General features: G+C 36.7%; 1 protein-coding gene across 4 annotated transcripts in view; it reads right to left on the bottom strand.

The window, feature by feature from the left end:
* BZW2 (basic leucine zipper and W2 domains 2) overlaps positions 1–25,549 on the bottom strand; it is a 59,852-nt gene that overhangs the window by 21,063 nt on the left and 13,240 nt on the right. For 2 of the 4 annotated variants that reach the window (XM_070615824.1, XM_070615823.1), the window contains exons 2-5: positions 17,069–17,133; positions 9,249–9,425; positions 5,166–5,269; positions 1,335–1,400 (exon numbers count right to left, since the gene is read on the bottom strand). In XM_070615824.1, coding sequence (XP_070471925.1) covers positions 1,335–1,400; positions 5,166–5,269; positions 9,249–9,425; positions 17,069–17,126 — 405 coding nt within the window. In that variant the 5' untranslated portion in view covers positions 17,127–17,133. Of the gene's footprint in view, positions 1–1,334; positions 1,401–5,165; positions 5,270–9,248; positions 9,426–17,068; positions 17,134–19,822; positions 19,947–23,682; positions 23,742–25,549 lie in introns of those variants that run through there. The other 2 variants (XM_008520177.2, XM_008520176.2) reach the window with 2 other exon arrangements.

Genomic DNA, 25,549 nt, shown 5'->3' with positions numbered 1-25,549 from the left:
CTACATGTATACACATGTTGTTTTTACTGAATTATACATTGATAATAGCTACAACTTGTTGAGTGGAGCAGATACTCCTCTGAACACCTTCTATGTATGAATACAACAGCCTCAATCCTTGTTTTACGGCAAAGAAAACTGAGGCACAAAGAATACATAACTTGCTCACAAACTACTACCAAATCGTTGCTCTGCACCTTGCTTTTTCATTCAACAATTTATCACGAGCATTTTCCCTTATCATTTCATGTAGCTATGCCTCCTTCTATAAAAGATTGCTTAGCATCCCACTGTACGAATAGACCATAATTTAATTAACCAGTCTCCCACCAATGAACATTTAGATTACATCTCAACACTGTGATGAACATCTTTATACATATAGTTTTATGTATCTGTGCTGAAAGATTCTTATAAACACGAATATCGGGTCATGGAGAATGTGAATTTAAAAAAAAAAAAGATTTTACTGCCAAAATGTTCTTCACTATATATGGAACCACTGTCAACAGGGGGAAGGAAGAAAGTCACAAATTAGATTTTATGCTTCCTTTATTCCTGTGGTTTATAATTTAGGTAGATTTAACACTGGAAACAATGACAAAGCAACACACAAATCTGTAACAAATTAATGTAGTGACTGCTATATATAAATACAGAGGAGTTACAAATTAGATGAGAGATCATACTGCAAACCCTGAAAAGAGGGCTTCTTTAATAAAGTGCTACTTTTTCACAACTTACTAGAGGCCAGTTACTGTGTGAAACACCTAATATGTTTTCTCATTTATTCCTACAACAACCATAAGGTACATACTCTTATTGCAGCCATTTTACAGATGAGAAACGCCACTGAGATTTACACCCATCCACTGTTTCCAAAGATGTGCTTCTATCCCCTTTGCTCAACTGCACCTTCTAAAACGAAAGAACTTTACTGAGTATTAGCTGCTGTGCGAGGCTCTTTCACATGCTTTAACTAATCAAAGCGCCTTATCTCGATTCTTCCCTTGATATATTTATTTTTCTTGCATATTTGGAATCTCTAGTTTTTAGTCAAACTCTGCAAGATCAGAGATCATATTCTATGGAACTATTCCTATTCAACAAAGCATATTGTCTTGCATGAAATATGAATGAAAAAAGTCTAGGCTCATCATGTCTCTCTTCCTATAGTTATTGGCTAATGATCTATCATACTCACTCATTTAACAAACATTTATTACAAACTTACAATGGCCATGGTACCTATGACTATTGTTGTATATGCAAAATTTTTGTCCCTCTCCATTCCATCACTTTAAATAGATAAGGCATGACATTTGAATTTTTACCTTTTTCATTTCATCCTCAAATGCCTTTTCCAAATACTTATATCTCCTGATGAGTTTATTGAAGACCTAAACGTAAAGCAGAACCATTAGATATTACGTAAACAATATTAAAAGGCAATAGAAGGAGGTGTAAAAACTCACCCTAACTACAACATAGATTGACACGAATAAAAATGTGTAGTTAAACATGCTCACCTTGTGCTATCAGAACTATAAGTACTACAGAAGAACTCACCAATTATGACCTAGAGGACAAAATAGGATCAAAATGCATGTGGAGACTAAAATAAATTCATTCAAGAATATAACAGGGGAGAAACCAAAAATAACTTTGATGAAAATAAAATGAATGTAATTTTAAAACTGTGAGATGCAGAGATGGAAGATAACTGAAATGAAGGGGTTACAGACGTCATCACATAGACAGTGGATATGACGGAGAGGAGAGCAGAGTTCATGGGAGATCATGCTCTATGTGGACACAGACACTTTTGCAGCAGATGAGCAAAAAATGGTAGAACTTAATGGCAGTAAAGGATTGCTGGCCCCTGCAATCCAGTTAGAACTCTCAAGCAGGGTATACACAGGCCAGTGAAATTCTGGACTGTTTGTAAGTGGACTGATGTTTGTTATGGACTGAAGGTTTGTGTTCCCCTCACATTCATATGCTGAAGCTCTACCCCCTAAGGTGACTGCATTTGGAAGTAAGGACTTTAGGAGGTGGCCAAATGAGGTCATAACTGTGCAACCGTAACCTGACAGGGCTGATGGCCTTATAGTAATTCTCTATAGAAAGAGAGACCTCCCCAGGAACCAGATCCAAGCGGAACCTTGATCTTGGACTTCCCAGCCTCCTGAACTGTGAGAAATAAAATTCTGTTGTTTAAGCTACCCAATCTGTGGTATATTGTTATGGCAGCCCAAAAAGATTAATACAATGTTCTTATTTAAATAGCGATTTTTATAAATATTGATTATTTTAATAACTGTGGAAATGATTTCTGAATCTAATTCCTTTCTCTTATATCTACATGATATACTTTCATCTAAAACTTTCAGGGGGCCAGCCTGGTGGTGCAGTGGTCAAGTTTGTGTGCTCTACTTTGGCGGCCTGAGGTTTGCAGGTTTGGATCCTGGGCATGGACCTAGACACCACTCATCAAGCTATGCATCTGGCATCCCAGATACAAAACAGGGGAAGATCGGCACAGATGTTAGCTCAGCAACAATCTTTCTCAGGCAAAAAGAGGAAGACGGGCAACACATGTTAGCTCAGAGCCAATCTTCCTCACCAAAACAAAAAAAAAGAAAAGAAAACCATTCCCTCTCACTAAGGACAAGAATACCTCCTTCAGAGTCAAGAGATCAAAATAAGTTATCTATATCAAAGTGTAATAAATAGACCATTTGTTCTTAAAAAAAAAACCAATAAAACACTTTCACTGTGTTTATTCCTTAATGTAATCAAGATGGAGTCCAAGAGTAAAAATTACAGTATTGCCCTTTATGAGGAAAGACTAATGACCCAGCATGGGAATTGATATGCAATAAAAAAATAATAATAATAAACTATATTGAAATCCTACAAATTTGATTTCTGACTTACACTAGCACTCACATATTCCTTAAGATGATTATTAACAGGAAAAAGAATTCTCCTCATCCAAGAACAATTATCCAAATCTCCACAGGTAAATGTCTACATATGAAAGTAAAAATCATCATACTATAAAAGTACTCTCCAACTATAAAATTAATCTCCACTAAATACTCTTTTCCATTTAATTTCTCTCTCACCTTGACTACCCCATTGACCAAGTTTTTCTGTCAGTCTATAAGGCTACAATAATTTTTTTGTTTTATTTTTAAAATTTTTTAATGTTTAATTTTTCCTTCTTCTCCCCAAAGCCCCCCAGTACATAGTTGTATATTTTAGTTGTGGGTCCTTCTAGTTGTGGCATGTGGGATGCCACCTCAGCATGGCTTGATGAGCTAGGTCCGTGTCCAGGATCCGAACTGGTGAAACCCTGGGCTGCCGAAGCAGAGCACGCGAACTTAACCACTCAGCCACGGGGCGGGCCCAAGGATACAATAACTTTTAAACTCAGAAACAACAACGTATCAAAGGGTCTTTCCTCAAATACACATATTCTGTATGAAAAATAAAATCATCTGTAAAAAGAAACAATCCTATTTAGATATAATGAAGAGGTGAACTCTCTATCTTTTTAAGTTTATGGGAAAGTATAGTGAAGTAATGATTTCTCTTCCAGGCCTTCTTATCTTTCTTTCTCAGTGGAACTCAAATAGCAAAATAATACACATTTAAAAGACCAGCTTTTGAATTGAGTATATTTGCTTCAGTATACACCTGGTCAAGGTGTTTTTGGGTATTTACATCCAGAGAAGAAGCAAAGATTTACAGAGGACAGGTTAGAACCCGGCCCACTCAATCCTGTATGCTTAAAAGATTTTCTCTGCTTTCATTTGTTATACATTTCTTAAATATAAACCAGGAAAGAAATATATTTGCTAAAACAGCATGTAATTACAATACTTTTTGGAAGTTTAAATTCTTTTCTTTTTTGGTGAGGAAGATTGGCCCTGAGCTAACATCTGTTGCCCATCTTCCTCTATTTTTTGTATGTGGGATGCTGCCACAGCATGGCTTGATGTACAGTGTGTAGTTCCATGCCTGGGATCTGAACCCACACATCCTAGGTCACCAAGGTGGAGTGAATGAACTTAACCACTAAGCCACCAGGGTTGCCCCTTGAAGTTTAAATTCAATCATTTAACTGCCAGTAATTCCTCTGGCCTTCTTCAGGTATATACTGATGTGTATAACAGGAAGACTTGGTGACCTTCAACTTGCCCTCATACTTAAGTTGGGAATAATGCTGACTTATAAGAAGAGTCAGAGATAGAATCAGAACAGAAACACACCAATCCTAAGCTGGCTGCTCAGGATGCACACATTCAGCTTTACAAGGTCACGTCTACTAGGTTGCTCCATTTTACACTCCTGCCACTTCCTGACCTTCCTTAGGGCCTAAAGACTTAATTTTTACCAGTCTAATGAATGCAAAAGGACGTCTCATGACTTTAATTGAAATTTCCCTAATTATCAACAAGTTTGAACATGTCTTCATCTGTTTTTGGGCTGTTTCCTCTTCCTGGAAATGCCTATATGACTTTTCCTGATAGGTTGCTTATCCTTTTCTTATTGACTTGCAGTTCTTTATCTAATCTGGATATGAATCCTTTATAGATTTTATGTACTACAAATATCTTCTTGTCTCTTTCTTTTTAACAGCTACATGATAGCCTATTAATATGAATTAACAAACTTTACATGTTAGTACTCTATCGATTGACTTTTATATTGCTTTCATTCTTTGATATTATTACAAGCAAGAGTGTGATAACTACCACTGCATGTGTCATTTCACACATGTGCAAGCTTATCTGCAAGATGAAGTCCTCGAGGTGGAATTGCTGGGTCAACGGGAACGTGCAGTTTTAGTTTTGAAAGACAGTGCTAAACTGCTCTCCCTGAAGCTTGGACCAATTTACACTCCCACCAGAAATCACGTGAGCATCTCATTCCCCAAGTCCCTTACAGGTGAGCCATAAAAAAACCTTCGTGAAATTTTAATGCCCATTGTCTTACTATGAATGCAATTGAGGGTCTTTTCATATGTTTAAGAGCTAGCTAACATTCCTATTTAAAAAGTGGCCTGTGGAATTCCTGAATCTAATGTTTCCCTAGATGCTTCCTGTTCAAACATTTCCCTTCTAACACAACAATCTCTCAGCAACAAGCTCTACCTGAGCATAGTTTCGGATGGTTTCATGATCTTCATTTGCTGAAAACACACAGTGGTTGGTCATCTTGGTCTTGTCACCATCATCTATGCGTGTTCCACCAGGGGCTGAAATGAGAAAGGCAACTACAGTTAGGACAATTCTGAAATGAGAAGAGCATTTGCCAAACAGATCAATTCCTGCACATCGAGGAAAACAATAAAAGTAGATGTAAAATCTAAGAGCCACATAAAATTTCATGGAATGATGCACATGTGTAGATGCGTACATGTTGTTATGTATTTGCTCATGTTCCGAATATAATGCAAATTGGTCATTCCATTGTATATTTCCACCACAACGTATGAGACTGTTGTGCTACATTCTTGCCTTCACTAGATTCTATCAATGTAAGTCTGGTTCTTTCCAAAGTATATCCTTAACCATGGAAGTTAACAATAATATTTATTCGGTGAACTTAATACAATTATTCTCAATTCAGTTCCTGACGTTTCCCACTAGGACATGGTTCACTTTTCAGGCTTGATAATATTTTGCTGGACTCCAGTTCACCAACACTGAGATTGACCAGACCTGGCTCTTACGGTAGATCTTGCTGGTTTCTACTTGAGTAGGTATTGAAACTGTTCCCTCCTCCACAAACCCAGTTATCCATGCAGAGTTGAACAGTATACACTGACTCCTTGCCATTTGTATTTGATCACCTAGCAGATGCACTGGCTACGAAAGAGAGCATTTTATTCCCTCTCATCTTTTTTTCCCCATGGCCTATAAAATATCATGAAATAAATGGACTAGAACGAAAGAATGCCTTTTTTTATGACTCAACTTTCCACATTTAAAGGCTCTTCCTGTAAGTTTCAATGGTGCCATTCCAAACATTGGTTGATTAGAAGAGCAGAATCAGGAGACTAGGTATTTTTGTTTTCTGATTCTACTTCACTGAAATTAGGGTGGAAGGTTTGAGCAAGCCAAGTTAGATTAATATCTTTCATATACTTGAGAAATATTTGCAGAATATATACTTGTACCATCCTCCCCACTCTTTCTTTCTTTCACTCCTTTCTCTCTGTCTTTCTAAGTGTATAACTGCCTTGATTTAACTTGTGATTTCAGATCTTTGGATGAAAAGAGCTACACATAGCCAATTTTTTTTCATACTCCAGCATACAGCTTTATAAGTAAATTAATTTTTAGAAAAGTCAGCTCATTCAGGAATCTATTTTCATGCACTTAATTTATGCACAAGGTTTAATTAGCCCTTTGTAATGAATACAACCACCTGGAACACAATTTTATCATGATGATAATCTTCTAAAAACTCTGGGCTAAGATTTCTAACTGACAGAAGTTACATAACTGAAAAGTCTGATTTTGAAACTATTATCTTTTCTCTTAAGAGGTAAGTTTTAAAAATTGCATTCTTTTATAAAACAAAACATCTGTTACACATTAATAATATTGCTACACCTTGCATTTAAATTTTTTTCCCTGATCTTGGAACCAAGTATTAATTCCCATTTCTAAAATTTTTGTGAGCCTGTTTTTCTCAAAGTAGAGGTAATAGAAAGTAAAATATTTTTATACATACTCTTCAAAGGATACAATTAAAAAACCAAAATGACTATTGTTTCAAGAACAATGGGAGGAGGTAAATTCTTTTGTGGGTGTAAAGAAAATTCTTACATACTCAACAAGTAAACAAAGTGTTTATATAAAAAGAATGCACCTGGCTGGCTTCATTCATTAATTACATCATAGGCTTGGCCTCAGTAGACATAAGACATCCTGCCTTATGCTCTCAGTAAGTTGTAGCAAACATTTTGTCCTACCCTCTTCTTGGATGTCTGGGTGTGGAGTGAAGGAGTGAAATCTGGGCTGCAGATAAAAACTAGCTGATCATCATTATACAGATGGTAAATAAAGGCTTGAGATAATCAACGCAAAGTGAACAGAAAATTTAATACATACGTAGGGGGAGTAAGTATGGAAACCCAGGAGTTAGGTAAAAAGTGGCATCTGAGACATGTCTCAATGGTCTCATGTAAGGCAAGAAAGTAAAACATTTCAAAAATGGCGCAAGGCTCCAAAGGGCTGCCAGGAGGGCACTAAGCACTGAAAAGGGTCCATGTGATTGACTAACGAACTCATGTGTGACTTTGGCAAGAAGCAAACTCACTGAAGACTATTCAGGCACGGAATGTACCAGCATACCAATAAAACTATATCATCATTCATGAAATACAAAAAACCAAAAATAGCATTAGAAAGCATTCAACTTCACTTTTAATTTAAATTTTTTAAATGAAAATATTTATCACTTTCCTAATTGACAAAGATCTAAAAACTGACAAAGTTGAGAGTACCTAACATTGCTAACAGTGCAGGTAAATAGGAACACATGCTTTTTGATAAAATGTTAATTAGAATATTCTTTTTGAGGACTGGTTCTCTCTCTCTCAGATAGATATAGATATCTCCATGCTTCAATTCATTAATCCCTTGCTAAATACATAAAGATATAATCAGATAAAAGCACAAAGATGTGTATACAGATACTGATGACATTGTTATTTATAATAACAACAACTGGAAACAACTTAAATATTCTTCAACATCAGTATGGTTTAAATTCTTTTTAGCATCATCCAAGGTAACACTCATGGGCATGAAAGGCAACAACATATTGCTGAGTAAATACAAAACAGCATGCAGAGTATCAGATTAGCATATCATCCCATTCTCAAAAGTTTGTGTATTTAGGTAAAGAGATTTCTAGAAGGGAATTAACCAAAATATTAACAATGTTATCTGCGGGTATTGGGATTTGAACACACTACATATACCTTTTATAATTGGACTTGAATTATCTATAGTGATAATGTGAGAAATTTATAAACACTAACAACAGCAAAATTAATTTGGTATGTAGTGAAAACTAGCAGCACAGATCAAAAGGGGCCTGGTAGTAAATGGGGCCATGTATCAAAACAGATAGAAGAGCTCAGAGGGAGGAATTCGAGGGTGGCTCCACCTTGAAATGGAGGAATGTATATACTTTGTGTTAAAGTAGGTTGGCTTATGCAGCATTTCTCAAGGAAAGGCACTAATGGTGCAATGGGCAGGGCAACTTTTCATTGTACTCAAAGTCTCTTGCATGGCAAAGGAGGTGGCACAACTGGTCTCTACTCCCAAGTCTTTATAGCAACCAAAACACTTCTAGACATTTAGCAATGTCCCCTAGATAATTGAAAATCACTGGCCTAGGAGATTTGACCACTTCTAGTGATTTATGGTTACTACAGGAACGAATTTTAAAAACTAAGATCTAGGAATAACTATGAGAGGGAAAATGGCGGTTATGATACCTAATAAACGTTTAGATCAATAAACCATGTCACTTAAATAGTATTCTGAAGTCTTCTTCTCTGACGCTTCTGCTCTATAAGACAAAGTTTTTATTTTGCTTTTTACATGTCTTTAATAATTTCCAATCATCTTCTCTCTCTAATCCTTTTAGCTATATATCCACAATTTCAAGGATTAAAACAGGTTTAAACTATAGTTCTTAGACATTTGTGGATGAAATGGCATTTAATGAAACACTGGGAATTATTTTTAAATTTGTTGACACAGTTACATTTCACTGCACCAAAAAAAAGGGTGGGGATCACAAGAAAAGGTGCTATGGACTTTGGGGGTTAATTAAATATAGTGGAACATGTTAAATGTACTGGAAGGATCTAGACACACAAAATTATACTCTGCTGCAGAAATTATTTCCCCTATGTCTGCTCCAGAAAGATTTAAAGATTAGGGACACATGGGAAAGTTGGCTTTTAGTTAAAGCAAAGTGGCCAACTATGTTTGTAATGTCAACAAAAATCCCTAATTCTATGCCTCTCTTAACCAATAACCATTTCACAGCCACATTAATACCACTGAGTAAAAATTGTGGACACTCTCATTTGTATTTCTTATCAACTCTCATAAATGTAAGCTTATAAAGATTCTATCCTGTACAGAACTATTTCAATAGAATTGGAAGTACATATACTACAAGAAGATGCTATAACGCATAGCTACCGAGCATACTGCCAGCCACCAGGATATCGAAGAGCGTGTCTGCATAGCGACGATAATCTAATCTTGAGCCTGTAGAGTCCAGAAACTTGGCTACAGCTTCAAGGTCATCCCCAGCTTCATTAAGCCCCTGGACAAGTGTATCCCTGAAGACTGTGGGTTCGAATTTCTCTTTTTCATCTAAAATAAATAAATTATAAAATTATTCCTTTATTTACATATCATATTCCCAAATGCAACCATGTATTTCCTGCATTCACTGTTCTTTATTTGATAAGGTGATTACTTAAAAGTTGGAGGACAGTTAAGTTTTAGTACTAGATTTCCAGGTCTTGAAACCCCTTGTTTAAACATTTATTCAGCCAAATAATTTATTTCTGCTTAAAAGGGGCCACAAAAATATGTTAACACTAACTAATACATAATAAAATTGTTGACTGGTCATTTGTGTCATTCATAGTATAGGCCAATGTAATCTATTAACCTTAACCATCTGAGAAAAAATAAAGTATAACCACCAAAATTTAAAATTTTGTTTCATCTAAGACAGAGAAAGAAAATGATGCAGGGACAATCACCTAAGAATAAAGGACAATGTATAAACAAAGTAAAGATTGAGAGGGAGGAAATAAGTAGGAACATCTCTTTATTACTTTTTAACTGAGATATAATAGACATATAACGTTCCATTAATTTCAGGTGTACAACATAATGATTCAGTATTTGTATATACATTGCAAAATAATCACCACAATAAATCTAGTTAACATCCATCACCACACAGTTACAAATGTTTTTTTCTTGTGATGAGAACTTTTAAGATTTACTCTCTTAGCAACTTTCAAATATACAATACAATATTATTCACTATAGTCACCACGCTGTACATTACATCCCCTGACTTATTTATTTTATAACTGGAAGTTTGTACCTTTTGCCCACTCTAACCCATTTCACCCACACCCTACCACCACCAATCTGTTCTCTGTATCTGTGAGTTTGTAGTGTTTTGTTTTTTTTAGATTCCACATATAAGTTAGGTGATACAGTATTTGTCTTTCTCTGTCTGACTTATTTCACTTAGCGTAATGCTCTCAAGGTCCATTCATGCTGTCCAATTCATGTTGTCACAACCTGCAGGATTTTCTTCTTTTTATCCCTTCACTCATCTATGGACATGTAGGTTGCTTCCATATCTTGGCTATTGTTAATAATGCTGCAGTGAACATGAGTGTGTATATATATCTTTTTGAGTTAGTGTTTTTGTTTTCTTCAGATAAATACCCAGAAGTGGAATAGTTGGATCATACGGTAGTTCCATTTTAAATTTCTTGAGGAACATCCATACTGTTTCCAATTTACATTCCCATCAACAGTGCACAAGGCTTCCCTCTGCACCACATCATCGCCAACATTTGTTATTTCTTGGAGGGACATCGCTCATTACAAGATAAATTATTTCAGGGTACTTGAAGATTTAATATATATCATGAGCAATATATGCATATTTATAGCTTCAGAGCAGATGTTCTCAACCTTTTTGGTTTCATGATCCCTTGACATCATTAAAAAGTACTGGGGATTCCAAACAGCTTTTTTGTTTATGGAGGTTACATCTATGGATATTTACTTTATAGAAATTAAAACAGAAAATTTAAAAATATTTATTAAATAAAAAAAGTGAGAAGAGAGGCGGTGTTTTACACCTCTCTTTAACACCTGGCTTAATATCAGACGGGTGGATTCCCATATCTGTTGCGTGCAATCTGTTGTAACATCACACCTTCTGTAGCCTCTGAAAAACTCCACTGTAAACTCACCAGAGAATGTATGAAATGGGCAAATAATATCTTAGTATTATTATGAAAAGTTTGGATTTTGTAGAACCCTTGAAAGGGCTTTAGAGGATTTAGGAATACAGATATTTTGTTGAAAAGAAGTGAAGATAACAAACTAGAGGTCAGATGAGGCATTAAAAAATGACTAGATTAAAGGCAAAGGATCTAAGATTCAATTCAAAGGACTTCACCATTTTTTTTAAATTTTTTATTTTTTTGCTGAGGAAGATTTGCCCTGGACTAACATCCATGCCAATCTTCCTCTATTTTTTAATATGTGGGCTGCCAGCACAGTATGACCACTAACAGAGTGGTGTACGTCTGCACCCAGGAACTGAACCCAGGCCACCAAAGTGGAGCATGCTGAACTTAACCATCAGGCCACCTGGGCTAGTGGTTAAGTGGCCTAAGTGGTTCTTTCCCCTTTATGGAGAATGAGTCTGGATGTGTGGAGAAAGGGGCAAAGGATGAACTCAAAACGTAAAAATAAAAAATTCCTGTCATGGATATCTTCAGAAAGATAAATAGATATTGCAACTATAAAAAAAGAGGAGGGGGCTAGCCCAGTGGCACAGTGGTTAAGTTCACGTGCTCTGCTTCAGTGGCCTGGGGTTTGTGGGTTCAGATCCTGGGTGCGGATCTACACACTGCTCATCAAGCCACGCTGTGGCAGCGTGCCACATACAAAATAGAGGAAGATTGGCACAGATGTTAGCTCAGGAACAATCTTCCTCACCAAAAGAAGAAAAAGAGAGAGAGAGAAGAAGGAGAAGCAGGAGGAAGGGAAGAGGAAGAGGATGCTATAAAAAAGGAAAACATTTCATGAAGAAGAGAGTCCTTGGAAATGAAAAATAAAATAGAAAAAGTTAAGAAGAGTTGAAAGAGAAAGCTGAGAATATCTTTTAGAAACTAGAAAAAGAAAGTCAAAGACCTAGAAAATAGGAGCAAAAAGATAAGAAAAAGGGCAGAGCAGTCAAACGTCCAAATAATAAGTAAATAAAATAAAAAGAGAATTAAAAAAAAAGAAAGGAAAGGAAATTATTTAAAAAATTTCAAGAAAGTTTTGCAGAATTGTAGGACATGAGTTTCCCAGCAAAGGGCTGTCTGGGCACCCAGCATAAGGACTGAAAGTGGCTACACCATAAGGTGCATTCATTATCGTGAAATCTCAGAATACTGGGAATAAAGCAATTATCTGAAGTTTCAGGGGCAAAAACCCAAATCACATATAAAGTATCAAGAAACAGAATGACACTGAATTGCTCAACAGAAATACCAGAAACCAGAAATTTCTTCAAAGGGAAAGATTAGAGTTGACTAGGTTTGAGGCACAGAAAACTAAGCAAAAAAAAAAAAAAAAAAAGTAAATTATTAAACTTATTAAATCCAAAGATAAAATGATATTCAGAAAATGAAAGGTAATCAAATAACAGTTCAGCTGCAAATAGCATGTCCAAAGTCACGATAATATAAGCCCTGAACATAGGCTGGCTATAACTGTGATGTAATGAAAGGATAGAGAGGGACAGGAGGTGTGCAGGTGGGTGGGGGCAGTGTGGGAGCGCCAAATCCTGATCTTCCACAGTAGGAAGTGTGTGCACAATACCTCCAACAGAAAAATCAAGAAATAGCCACATAAGGATGTTGTTTGGCTTCATGAACGTAAATAATAAAAGAAGCAGTTAAAGAGCAGAAAGAGTTTCTCTAGGGAGCAGACTTGCTGTTGTTATAACATGTCTTAGAGAACTGTGTGACCATTTAAACCATGTGCATGCACAACTTTGATATAATTAAACTCTACATTTAAAAACCAGACAGCACCTGTCTGGTTTGTACAGACTGACTACTTAGAGTGGTCTAATAAAAGGGGTGGGTTGTAAGGGGTTAACATCACAGCATCATAACCAGAGGAGAAGATGGCATTCCCAGTACCCGTGAGAGTCACGCAGACTAAGATACCATAAAGACAGATGTAAATTAACTTGAACACGATTCGTCATGAATAAGACATAAAAGTCCTTTTGATGACATAAGCAAAACATTATGCAGCCAAAAACACGCAAATGTTGATTACAGAAAAAATAAAATTAGTCTTTTTGTGCAGAGGGGGAAGAAGAGAACGGGAGCACTAGAGGAACAGATGATGAGGAGTTGGAGGAGGGGTGACTGACTGAGCAGGAGGAGCTCAGTGGCAAGCAAAGGAAACTTCACCCTCTACTCAAGGTCTAGCCAAAGGATAATTCTCTCCCCAGCGGGAGAAAAAGTTTTCTTTCCTGTAACATGAGAACATGGAAGTAAAAAGATCACCAGCTGTTTATTAAGTCTTGTGACCAGCTTCCAAAATCAGTTGAGGCCATCCCCACCATGCACTACAACATGCTTGAATGTTGACTCAGGTGGGAGAACAGGCTTTCGTGATTTCAAAGTTATAAATTCGAAGCACTGGAAAATATAAGTTGGTAAATAAGGTAAAACCCAGACTATGCTATGAATTCATGCAGAGGACTTCGTTTTGAATCTCAGAGACAGCTTAAAATCTTGTGTTCATACAAAGGCCTTCATCCTCTGGTTATACTTTCCTAAGAGATCCGCCAAGGAAGAGGAAAAGAGGAAGACAGCGTATCATGGCCAAGGATATTTCAACAGTGAGCAATCATGCAATAGGCCGAAATAATCACTTATAGCTTGGGAATCTTAAAAAGTCATGACGATATGATAGGATTAGTAATTCTTTTGCAGGCTGGAAAACACCTCCCATCTGCTAAGATAAAGTGTCCATCCGGAGGAAGACAAAATTCCCGAGCAAGAAAATGGCAAGAACACCGATGGCAATTTGGGAAAACAAGACAACATTTTACCCAAAGGTTCTTTTTCATTTGAAACAACAGTGCATACAATTCCTATTGCATTTGAGGACAGTCTAGCAGAAATACTAACAAAATCCTAATGAAAATACGCCACTGCTTCCTTGAGTTTCCATTTGGCAGGTCAAACCTCCCTTGAGGTGGGAAATATATAATCAGGGTCTCAAATTTATACTGTGTTGGTGAATCACAAGTGCGACACTGAAGAGTTCGTCACAATAGCCCTTATACCGACATAGAGAAACGGGCCTATTTATGACACTCATGTACGCCTGTAAACTATCTAAATACATTGCTTTCTCTGAGAACTACAGTACCTGGTTAATAGAGCATTTTTCCTACCTGTTAATTTAATAATAAATAACATAACCCATATCCCTTTCTTAGAGTCAGTGAGGTATAGCAAATGAATAGGAACTATCACGGGTTTCTAACTATGCACACACATATATATTTCAACACTTGAAGGTTTACTCAATTAGTTGCTAACACCACTTCTTATAAGTCCAAGAGTGATTTAAAACCCCCAGCACAGATCTGAAGTCTTAGGGAGAAACCCGAGGACGTGGTCACTCCGGATGCCTGCGGTTTGGTCATTTTGTTTCTCTCCTATTTTCACTAATTTTAATCCAATTTCCCTACAAAATTTACAGGGAGGCCAGTTCAGTTATTAAATATTTCACTTAGCTAAGCATAACAATAGCTCAGAGGAGAAATTTTCATCCTCTTAGGTTCCCATGAGCCACACTAGAAAACATAATTTCCTTGGAGAAAATATAATAAACAAGATGTGCATATTTTATAAAGGAAAAGAGAGTCTGAAGGGAGCTCTATATGATGTATCTACCATAATGTTTAATTTCAATGTTCGCAATAAGAAATGCACTTTTGTACTAACTTGGCATGGAAGAACATTAGCTTTGTTAGGAAATAGCTTCAAACTGAAGACAGATCTTCAGAAGACAGCCTACCAAAATGACCTTGAAATATCCTCAGTAGATTTTTTCTACAAAACCGCAGACCATTTATCTCAAGTCAGCCCCACCGTAAGTGCAAAGAAAAGCCAAAGCACAATAAACCGTCAGGAGGCAATTCACTATTATGAAGAATAGAAAATGAGGTTGACTCCATTTTTTTTTCCAGTCAGCAATTTGGCACAAAATGGCTCAAGTGTTGCTTAAATCCCCTAGAGATCTATGTTATATAAATCCAGATCAGCTGACAAATAGTATAGAATATATTTCTCGACAGCTCTCTCAGTGCTCCAGCAGCAGCAAGACGCAGGCACAATCTTGAACACCAAATGCATCAGAACCGAATCAGAATCTCTAATTCTCAGAATTAGAGAAAATCTTTCCAGTTCAAAACTGAGGACAGACTGTAAAGGCCAGTTGAACTGTTGAATCATGAGCTGTTGTGCAACACATCCTTGGGCCTTCTCTCGGCTTTTGAGCTCAGTTACCGGGAATCAGCGTCACACCCATAAAGCTGCTTGATCTTGAGATCCAGGTCTGAGATTAACACATTCCCTCAGTAGGCAGGTGATGGCAAAGCTCTCTGCACCTCACAGGCAAATATGCATTAAGTATTATCACATTACTTGGCCAAACAATACCTTAACTGTAATTAGGTTTCTGAACTGTATTATTCCTTACTGATTAAGTCCTTTTGAAACCATCCACGTCATTCCCCCCCCACCCCCGCCCCCGCCCCCAAGACTGCTTTAAACAATGAGACAAAGAATGCCTGTCGGTTGTAGCATCCTGTATTGATATCTGCTTCCAGATTTCAATGGGGGAAGGGAATGGGGACACAGTTTGTAAGACCAAGATGAGCACCAAATGGAGTGAGGTTGCGCAGGCTGTATGTGTACTGAGTTTATGGGAACGAGCCAGGGATGAAAAAAACAGGAAAGAGGAGAACGCAAGACAGAAATACTGAACAAAATTACCATTTTTCGTTACTTCTAAACTTCTTAATTTTCACTGTTTAGTGGGAATGTGAAGCTTTCCAGCAGGCAGCATTTACAGTTAAATTCAGCCTTACTGCTGTCTAGTGACTCCTGCAAACTCTTCTAACCCAAAAGACCTGTTGAGACTTCTTTTTTTCCTACATGACTGGACTTGCTACTTATGCAGACAAAGCCCTACAAGAGATCATCAGGTGCAGGCGCTGCCTCAGTGCTGGAAATGCCAAGAGCATAGGTCATCAATCCAACGAGTTAGCACTTGATGACCATTACACGGCGTTATGCTTCATACTCAGCAGTGAGGCCTCCAGACAGATATTCAATCATCACTTATCTTTATACATGATTCTTCCGTAAATATTTTTCAATCACTCTCCTCAGTGTTAGTTAACAGAATAATTTCACGTTTCCTGTTTAAAAAAGTTTCCCTATCAAGTTTCGGCTCAACTATTCTTAAATCCAAGAGGATCACTATATAATATGCAAAACTGATTAAATATAAATTTTTTAAAAATATTCTTTACACAGCAAGGAGGATAAGATGAAGATAATGTAAAAAGAAGTCACTCACACAAACAGAAATTTTACCAGTCATCATCAAACTGGGCCATCACTACTCTTCCCACATAGAGGCAGTTGAAAACAACCTGGGTTTTAAAGATACTCAGGGCAGTAAATTTAATTTGACTTCCTAAATTCTGAAAAGGTAAAAACTTTTCAATATCTCTTTCCCTAAATTACTCTCCTCTTAGTTTTACCATCTTTGCTAGGAACACTTTCTTAAAAACAACAAAGAAAGGAAAACCAAATACAAATGCTGATGTCAAAAATGATAAAGCTTATCAATCGCATAGCCTCACATGAGAGTAAGGCAACTCGAACAGAGATAATCAACCCCATTTTGTAGATAAAAACACAAAGTTCAGACAAGTTAAATGACTCGTCCAAAATCAGGCATCTAAGTAACTGGCAGTTCTGAGGCTCGAATGGAGGACTTCAGATTCTACATCCGGAGCTCAAGAGTAGAATTAGTGAAGTTAGGTGGAAACAGGGATAAATTCTAATTCTTCTCCAATCTTATATTTTGATTAGAACTTTAAACACACACATCGTCTCCATACACACACACACATATACACTCACACAACCTACCCCTTTTCCGAGTTTTGAACCGCTGGCCTGTTAGCACTGGCTTCTGATGCTTATTCATAAAATTTCTGAAAACAAAGAAAATAAAGATTACGCATTTCAAATAAGCAGTTCATATAAAAAGATCTAGCTGATAAGCATATGTTCAACCTCACCCATACTGAATATATTTTTAAAAATGAGATATAGTTTGAACTACTGAACTAGCAAAACTTTTAAAGTTGAATAATACTTAGCGTTGACAAAAGACACAGGGAAAACAACCAGATGCAAACTATGGCATAGGAGATAGACTCCATACTTTTGGAAAGCATTTGATGAATATCTATAAATATTTATATGTACATAACCTGTGGCCCAGCAATTCCTTTACAATGGATTTACTCCTCAGTTATACCCACACAAGTTATGCAAACATACATGTGTGTGTGTGTGAAAGGATTTAGTTGCGGCATTGCTGGACGCATAAAAAAATGGAAAGTTAAATGCCCGTAAACATGAGTCTGGTTAAATAAGTTCTAATAAGCCATCAAATGGCACATTATGAAGCTTTACAAAATTAGATCTAAATTTGCTAGATTTCTGGCCCTAGCTACCTCTCCGATTATGTTTCCTACATTGACCTCTCTTCCCATCACTCACTGTGCTCCAGCCACACTGCCCTTTCTTCGTTCAGTGTGCCAGAGAAGATCGCCTCTCTGCTGGCAAGGATCTTTCTCTGCCATTCGGGTGGCTCACTCTCTGCACTCACTCAAATGCCTCCTTTTCAGCGAGGCTTTCCCTGACCATCCCGACTAACGGGGCCCCTCTTCACTCTCTCCTTACCTAGCTTTATTTCTCTTAGCCATACCTGCCATTTTATTATTACCTGCGTGCCTATGGTCTATTTCCCCCTAAGAGTGTAACTTCAGTGTGGGGAGGGTCTTTGCAGTTTTACTCAATACTGTATCTTTAGCACCTAAAACAACACCCAGTAAAGAGCAAGCATTTAATACATAATTGTCAAAAAAGCTGTTGCACTGACACAGAAAGATGCTCAAGGCATACTGTTAACAGAAAAAAGCAAGGTGAACAAAAGAGCACAAAGCATAATTTTTTTTGTTAAAAAGAGGGTATATATAACATTTGTTTTTCTATGGAAGGAAAATTTAAGAAAGATATAAAAACTGTTAGTAGGTTTTCCGTTTCTTTGTTTACCTTAGAGGATGGGGATTTAGGTATTTCAAATTCTTCTACTGGATTTAATATACAATTGAAAAATATAATAAATTATCTTCAAAAAACCTGCTCTACAAGATCTTTTAAAAATTGAGAATAAGCTTGCAGGTATAAATATTATAATCTTAAACCATGTCTAGATTGCCTAAACTATGAAGACCAAACAAGTAAGATGTCAAGCAAATTATTTAATTACATTTCAAAGTTTTTTAAAATTGTGATTTGAAAATGACTAGATTTTCTCCATTAGTTATACTATTAAACAATCAGGAAAATCTGCAGTATTCAATTAAATTAATTACATTGCAAAGATTAAAAAAATCTTTAAGAACATAAAAAAATTATTATTCAGTTTATGTACCAAAACCTTCTTCCCATCCCATGAAAGAAGAGAAACTTCTATCATAGAAAGAAACTTCACATAGAAAGCATCTGTTTATCATTGAAAATTTTAATCATAATTTAAAAAGTGAAACTAATCAAAAATAGTGAACACAAAAAGTAACTTCTTTCATGGTTTAAGTGGAGAGAATTTTTATCAATCCTATAAAATAAAATGAACTTAATACACCACGCTTTGAGACACAAACGTGACTAAGCCAGATTCCACACCCTGAAGGAGCACAGAGCCCAGCAGAGATAAAATTGGAACGTGTACGACACAATGCGAGGTGAAGAGCACCAGTACAGACCTGGAACAAGGGCAGAGAAAGTGATTGATTGCTGTGTGTATGGGGCAGCCGCTACATATTGAAATAGCTACAAATGCAATAAACTTAATCAATGAAATCTCATTTCATTTGACAGATGTTGGAAATAGAGCTTCTAATGCATTATTTATAGTCACTGTGAAGCTCTTTCGTTCAGAAATTTCCCTGTTGGCATTTTCAACAGATTCTACTCCGGATCAGCAAACATTTCACAGCGGCACAAGTAATGAATATATGTGTGTGCTCTTTATCATTTCCACACCTCCCCAAACACAACAAATATCACAAAAAATGTTTTCTTGTGTTAGCAAGGAAAAATACCTATTAAAGAGTTGGGTCTCGTACCAAGATACAAAAACAAAAATGGAGGCCAAGTAGCCTGAACCTGCGCTAGTTGATGAACATACAAGGAAGCAGCTACTCTTTGCCAAAGATGTTTTTACTTTCGAATTAATAAAAAATATTTTAAAAGTGTGAGCCCTTTCTAAGAGTTTTATTTTAGGGTCCAGAATATAAACACACGGAAGTCCCTAATTAACTCTACTTTGTTTCTATTTTTCTGCTAATGGAGAATTACCAGCAAACACAGCCTACCTATGAGCGAATTACTCTATTTCAAAAACCTTTAGCTCCATTGACACTTCCTTCAGTTCTAAACACAAAAGTTTGTTTCTTCATAGCCTCACTACGTGGGCTTAGTTTTCACACAACCTCAATAGGGTCTATGTGGAAAATAACATAATAACATGTAAACATAAAAAAAGTACGTGAAGATTTTGATGTACACAACACCGAAAATTAAAACAAACAGACAAACACAGAGACTCACCTACTGGTACTGAAAGACTAAATGAAGATAATCCCTTCACTAAAGTCTCTATCGTTTAGCTGTTACTATTTGGAGCACAGGCCTGGCTTCCCTCTATATTTAGCTCTCTGTGCTACATTATAATCTGCTCCAGTGAGGGTCAGCCTTTATAAGGCACTCATGGAAGCCCTGGCCGAAGAGAAGCAAGGGCACTTTGAATAAGAAACTGTGCTAGCTTCAACCTGGGACAGCAACAACAAAGAAAGAGGAACAAAGACAATTTTATCAGGCCAATGTCCAAAGCTTGCTTTTACTAGATTGCATTGCAATTTACAACTTGAAATTAACTAACTAAAAATACATAAATTTTTTTTAAAAATCAGAGTTTAACAAAATCCTCAAAGACAAATTCGTCTGGGGTACAACTTACACATCAGGATGACTTGGCATCCATTCAAAACACTATATGCCACAGTATTTTGTCAACGCATACAAAATAAGCTCATGTCCCACCAAAATGGAAAAGTTCCATGGCTTAAAACAGTATTTTAAAAAATTGTATGTAAAATGGTAAAACAAAACGGATTTAAATATTTCCTGTCATCTAAGAGATTAAATTTCTTGGACATTCCACAAGATAAAAGAAGATTATAAAAATACTAAAATGATCCAATCAATCAAAAATTAGAAACCAGGTACTGTATTAGTGAATTTTTTGAATAAATTCCTATTTAAGACTAAATTGAAAGTTTTTTTTTTTTTTAAAGATTGGCACCTGAGCTAACAACTGTTGCCAATTTTCTTTTTTTTTCCTGCTTTTTCTCCCCAAATCCCCTCAGTACATAGTTGTACATTTTAGTTGTGGGTCCTTCTAGTTGTGGCATGTGGGACGCCCCCTCAGCATGACCTGATGAGTGGTGCCATGTCCACGCCCAGGATCCGAACCAGCGGAGTGCGTGAACTTAACTACTCGGCCCCGGGGCCAGCCCCTAAATTGAAAGATTTTAATTGAAAGATTTTTAGGTCTAACATATTAGATAGATTTCACTCCACCTTATTCATCTTCTAACTGTCCTTGTGTCCTCTGCAGATTCCATTCCTGACTCCCAACCAGACTCTGGGCCCAAGTGTGACAATGGGCCAGCAGCACAGAAGGGCCTCATGGCAATAGTTTACTAACTCTGTCAGTTGTGCAGCCCACCTTATGCAGATTGACACCCTGCGTGTTGTCTTGCCTGGTATTCTTCTTTCTCTTCATTTTGGAAAGAATCTGATCTACCAGAGAAAGACTTATCTTCTATGCAAACAATCAACTTTATGAATATGTATACTCTAAAGCAGGGTCACCACCTTTTTCTATAAAGGGATACAAAGAAAATATTTTTTGCTCTGTGAGCCACATGGTCTGTTTCAAGTACTCATTTCTGCTGTTATGGCCTAAAAGCAGCCACAGACAATATGTAAACAAGTGGTCATGGCTGTATTTCAATAAAACTTTATTTACAAAACAAGTGGTAGAGCAGACTGGGTGCCCAGGTCGTAGTTTGCCAACCCCCATTCTAGAGCAGTGTATCCAATACAACTGTCTGGGATGGTGGAAATGTTCTATATCTGCACTGTCTTACACGGTAGCTACTAGACACATGTGGCCATTGAGCACTTGAAATGTGGCTAGTGTGAATGAGGAACTAAATATTTAATTTTATTTAATCTTCATTAATTAAAATTAGAATAGAAATAGCCAATGTGGCTAGTGGCTATCATGTTGGGCAACCCAGTTGTAAAGCATTCATTATGGCCCAACATACTTAAATTTGATAAAAAGGTGAAAATACAGCCAAAGAATAGGAACTTTTTAATTAACGTTTTTTGAATAAAATAGTTCTAGGGACCATTTGGCCCAAATTGCAAAACCATGTGGCTACAGCAGGAAAGAAAAAAAAGAACTAAACTTCAAAGTGAAAGTTTCTGTGTGGGGTCAATATTACTTAAGATAGCAGGGAAAAAAAGACTTTTGAATCTAAGATAATAATTATAGGCAACAATATTACCCTCAAAGTACAAAGTGTTTCATAAAGATACAAGAACACCAGCACACAAAACTCATAACACAATTGAGCCACTTCACTGCAACACTCTCAAAAAGTACTTTGTTTCATAGCAAGTTTCAAGAATCACCTTTTATTCTATATTTCAAATGAGTGAAATAATTTACCATTAAAAGAAAAAACTAAAAATTGCCCATAATTATAAACTATTCTCCTTTCCATTAAAGCTAAAATTGCAAGAACAAACATCATAAAATACTTTACAGAAAGTTGTTATATCCAATAATCATTGGGTTAATAACATTGTGGCATCATTCTCTCCAAAGCAGCAAAAATAATTAAATTACTCTCTAAAAGTTTAAATTATTAACATTCTAAAGCAATAAACTAAACATATGTCTATAATAACTCTATACAATTTGTTGCCCAAAATAACATTAGCTTGTTTAATATCCTTATCATGATTTTGTAACAAACCACCTCTCTCTAATCAAAATCACCTAGCCTCTACAAAAGTCATCATTACAGCCCCTAGTGAATTCTTTTTTTTTTTCCCTCCCCAAATCCCCCCAGTACATAGTTGTATATTTTAGTTGTGGGTCCTTCTAGTTGTGGCATGTGGGATACCACCTAAACATGGCCTACTGAGAGGTGCCATGTCCAGGCCCAGGATCCGAACCTCGAACTTAACCACTCGGCCACGGGGCCGGCCCCGTTCCTAGCGAATTCTATGTTAAGTTTTAGTATTTATAATAATTGAAAAAAACATTAAAAATTTAACAGATAACCTACCTATAAAAGAAAAATGTTTCTAAATAAAATCAAATATTCCTTTCTTAATACAAAAATATTACTGGTATATTCATATCCCTTCATTCTCATCCTTAATGGTATAAAAGGACAAAAATATCTTTCTTAAAAAGCATGAAACTTGGGGCCAGCCCTGTGGCCTAGTGTTTGAGTTCAGCGGGCTCTGCTTCTCAGCGGCCTGGGTTTGGTTCCCAGGCACAGACCTACACCACTCGTCAGTGGCCATACTGTGGCAGCAACCCACAAAGAGGAAGATTGGCATGGATGTTAGCTCAGGGCAAATCTTCCTCAGCAAAAAGAGGAGGATTGGTGGTGGGTGTTAGCTCAGGGAGAATCTTCCTCGAGAAAGAGGAAGACTGGCAACAGAAGTGAGCTTCAGGGCAAACTCCCTCAGCGCAGCATGCACGTGCACACACACACACACAAGCAAGAATCTTAATAGTTCTTGCCTCAAAAATTTACAACTATGTTTTCCAGTTAAGGACATTAATGACGGAAACTTAAATTGTGCAAAGCAACTAACTTATAAGGAAAGAAAGATCAAAGCCCAATGGAATTGTGCTGTGGAGAAAAAGAGCACTAAGAGTTAACTATGTTCATCTAAATTTTCCTTAAGAAGATATATTGGCATCATAAAATGTTCATTATAACATTTCCAAAGCTATTTAACATCTTAAAATTGTTAATACACCTATCTTATTTCTGAATGCTGATTTTTTGCTTCCCTTTCAATAAAAATGGAAGTATTCCAAAAATTACATTTTAAGTATCACTGCACAACCTCTGCATAGAAATAAATTAAGACAATTACATAATATCACTTTTTTCATCTCAAAGAAATTATTTTAAAAATCTTTCAAGAAGTATAAACTGACTCCTAAAATACTTTCACTTATCAATTCATACCCTCCGGTTAATGTAATCTCTGAGAAGTCCCCTAGGGCATGCACTTTCCCTTCTCTGCCCTGCCACTTTCCCCAGATGGAATCTCTCCCAGATTCCTCCCTTCCCCCACCAACTGACCAGGCTCATTCAACTTTCCAGATGGTCTAATCTTGCTGATGTCATTCTTACGTCTCTCAACACTCTGAAAGACACAAACACACACACACTACACACATTGTAGCACACTTGGGATTTCAGAAAACCCATCCCTCAAATAGAATGTTTCAGGGTATTTTAATAGCTAAATGCCCTAAAACCTCTGTTCTAGATAAGTTAAGACCCTTAGAATTTTTGTCTGCAAGACAACAAGATTGTGATAACGACTGCATACCTACCATATTTCAAATTGTAAATTTTGAGAGTTTAGAGGAAACGGTGGCCTAAAACAAGAAAATGTCCAGTGATTAAATGTCTATCTGTGGTTTAAATAAATGTATTAATTTATCAAGTATTTTGGGGTGCTTATTGTGTGTCAGGCATTGTACTGGAGCAGTGGTCTCACTTCAAGGTAATTTTGTCCCCCAGGGGACATTGGCAATGTTTGGAGACACTGTTCATTGTCATGCCTGGGGGAGGGAAGTGCTACTGGAATCGAGTACATAGAGACCACTGATGCTGCTAAACAATTTACAATGCACAGCAGAGCCCCCAGAACACAGGGTTATCTGGGCCAAAATTTCAATAGTGCCAAGGTTGGAAAACTCTGCACTAAAGAGGAAACAATGGTGAGTAAAAGCAGAGACAGTCCTTGTTCTCTAGAGTTAAAAATCGTGTGCACAAGTCTAAACATACCAGAGCTGCAACCATGCAGATATTTCCTTGAATGACTTGTTTCTGTTTGCCAAACATTCATGTTAATTGTAGAGAAAACAAATTTATCACTGAGTAGCTTGTCATAGCTAAAATCAAAAGTACAATTAGTATACAAAATAAATGCTTCCCACAGTCTTTGATACTCATTGATGTATTTCCACACTGAGAACTTCACATCCTCTGATAAGCGGGGAGGGCAGAGGAGAGGGAACAAGGTGGGATGTGAGGAGGGAGGCAGGAAAGAGGAGGCTGAGCGCCAGCAGACAAACTTCTGCTTTCAGACATCGCAGTAGTGAGACTAAAAAGACAATAAGGAAAAGAGGAACTTTAAAATGCAATCTACAACTGAAAAATACAGTTGTTTAATTTTTAGGACTTGGAGAAAACAATGATATGCTAAGTAGAAAGAGCAAAAAACTAAATTCTATATAGATACATGACATGATCTTAGCTACATAAAATACACTAGCACAAACAGTGGTCAACAGGAGCAGTGAGTTTAAGGGGTATTTTATTCCTCTTATTTTACTTGTCTATATTTTCTATATGATGAGTATATATAACTTTTATAATCAGAAAACAGTGTATGTTTGAATGAAAATCTTTAGCCTCTTCTGAAGTGTAAACCAATTTCAAGAGTCACAAGTAGATCTATTGTTTGTGCATATAGAGAAATATGCCACAGGATCTAAATATTATTTCCTACTAAAAGAAACCAAGATTTCTTGGATAAATGGCTGATTCCAAGGTTGCAGCAGAGAAGATTCAATATAATCGTGGAACAGCTTGTGTCAGAAAGTACGGAATTGTTAAAAAAAAAAAAATAGATCAAATGACATAGGAACCACCTGGAGGACAATTCCACTGGCATAACCTGATAACCTGGGACAATTTCAGCACCAAAATAATTAAGGACAGCACTGGATAATAACTCAACTGAATAAAATAAGAATTCACAGATCCATACTCAACATTCATTTCAGAGAAAGCAAACAGTGCACAAGGGAAAGGGAAGTAACTGGGCAGAAGGGAAAGCTTTTCTTTCAGTAGAATGCCAACTAATAAATAGAGAAGGAAACGTGGAGCCAGAAAATCACCATTTTGCAATCATCGTATTAAAAATTGATTCATG

This window comes from Equus przewalskii, chromosome 4 (genome assembly GCF_037783145.1).
Source record: "Equus przewalskii isolate Varuska chromosome 4, EquPr2, whole genome shotgun sequence".
Lineage (NCBI taxonomy): Eukaryota > Metazoa > Chordata > Mammalia > Perissodactyla > Equidae > Equus > Equus przewalskii.
This window is presented reverse-complemented; position numbering and strand designations above follow the sequence as displayed.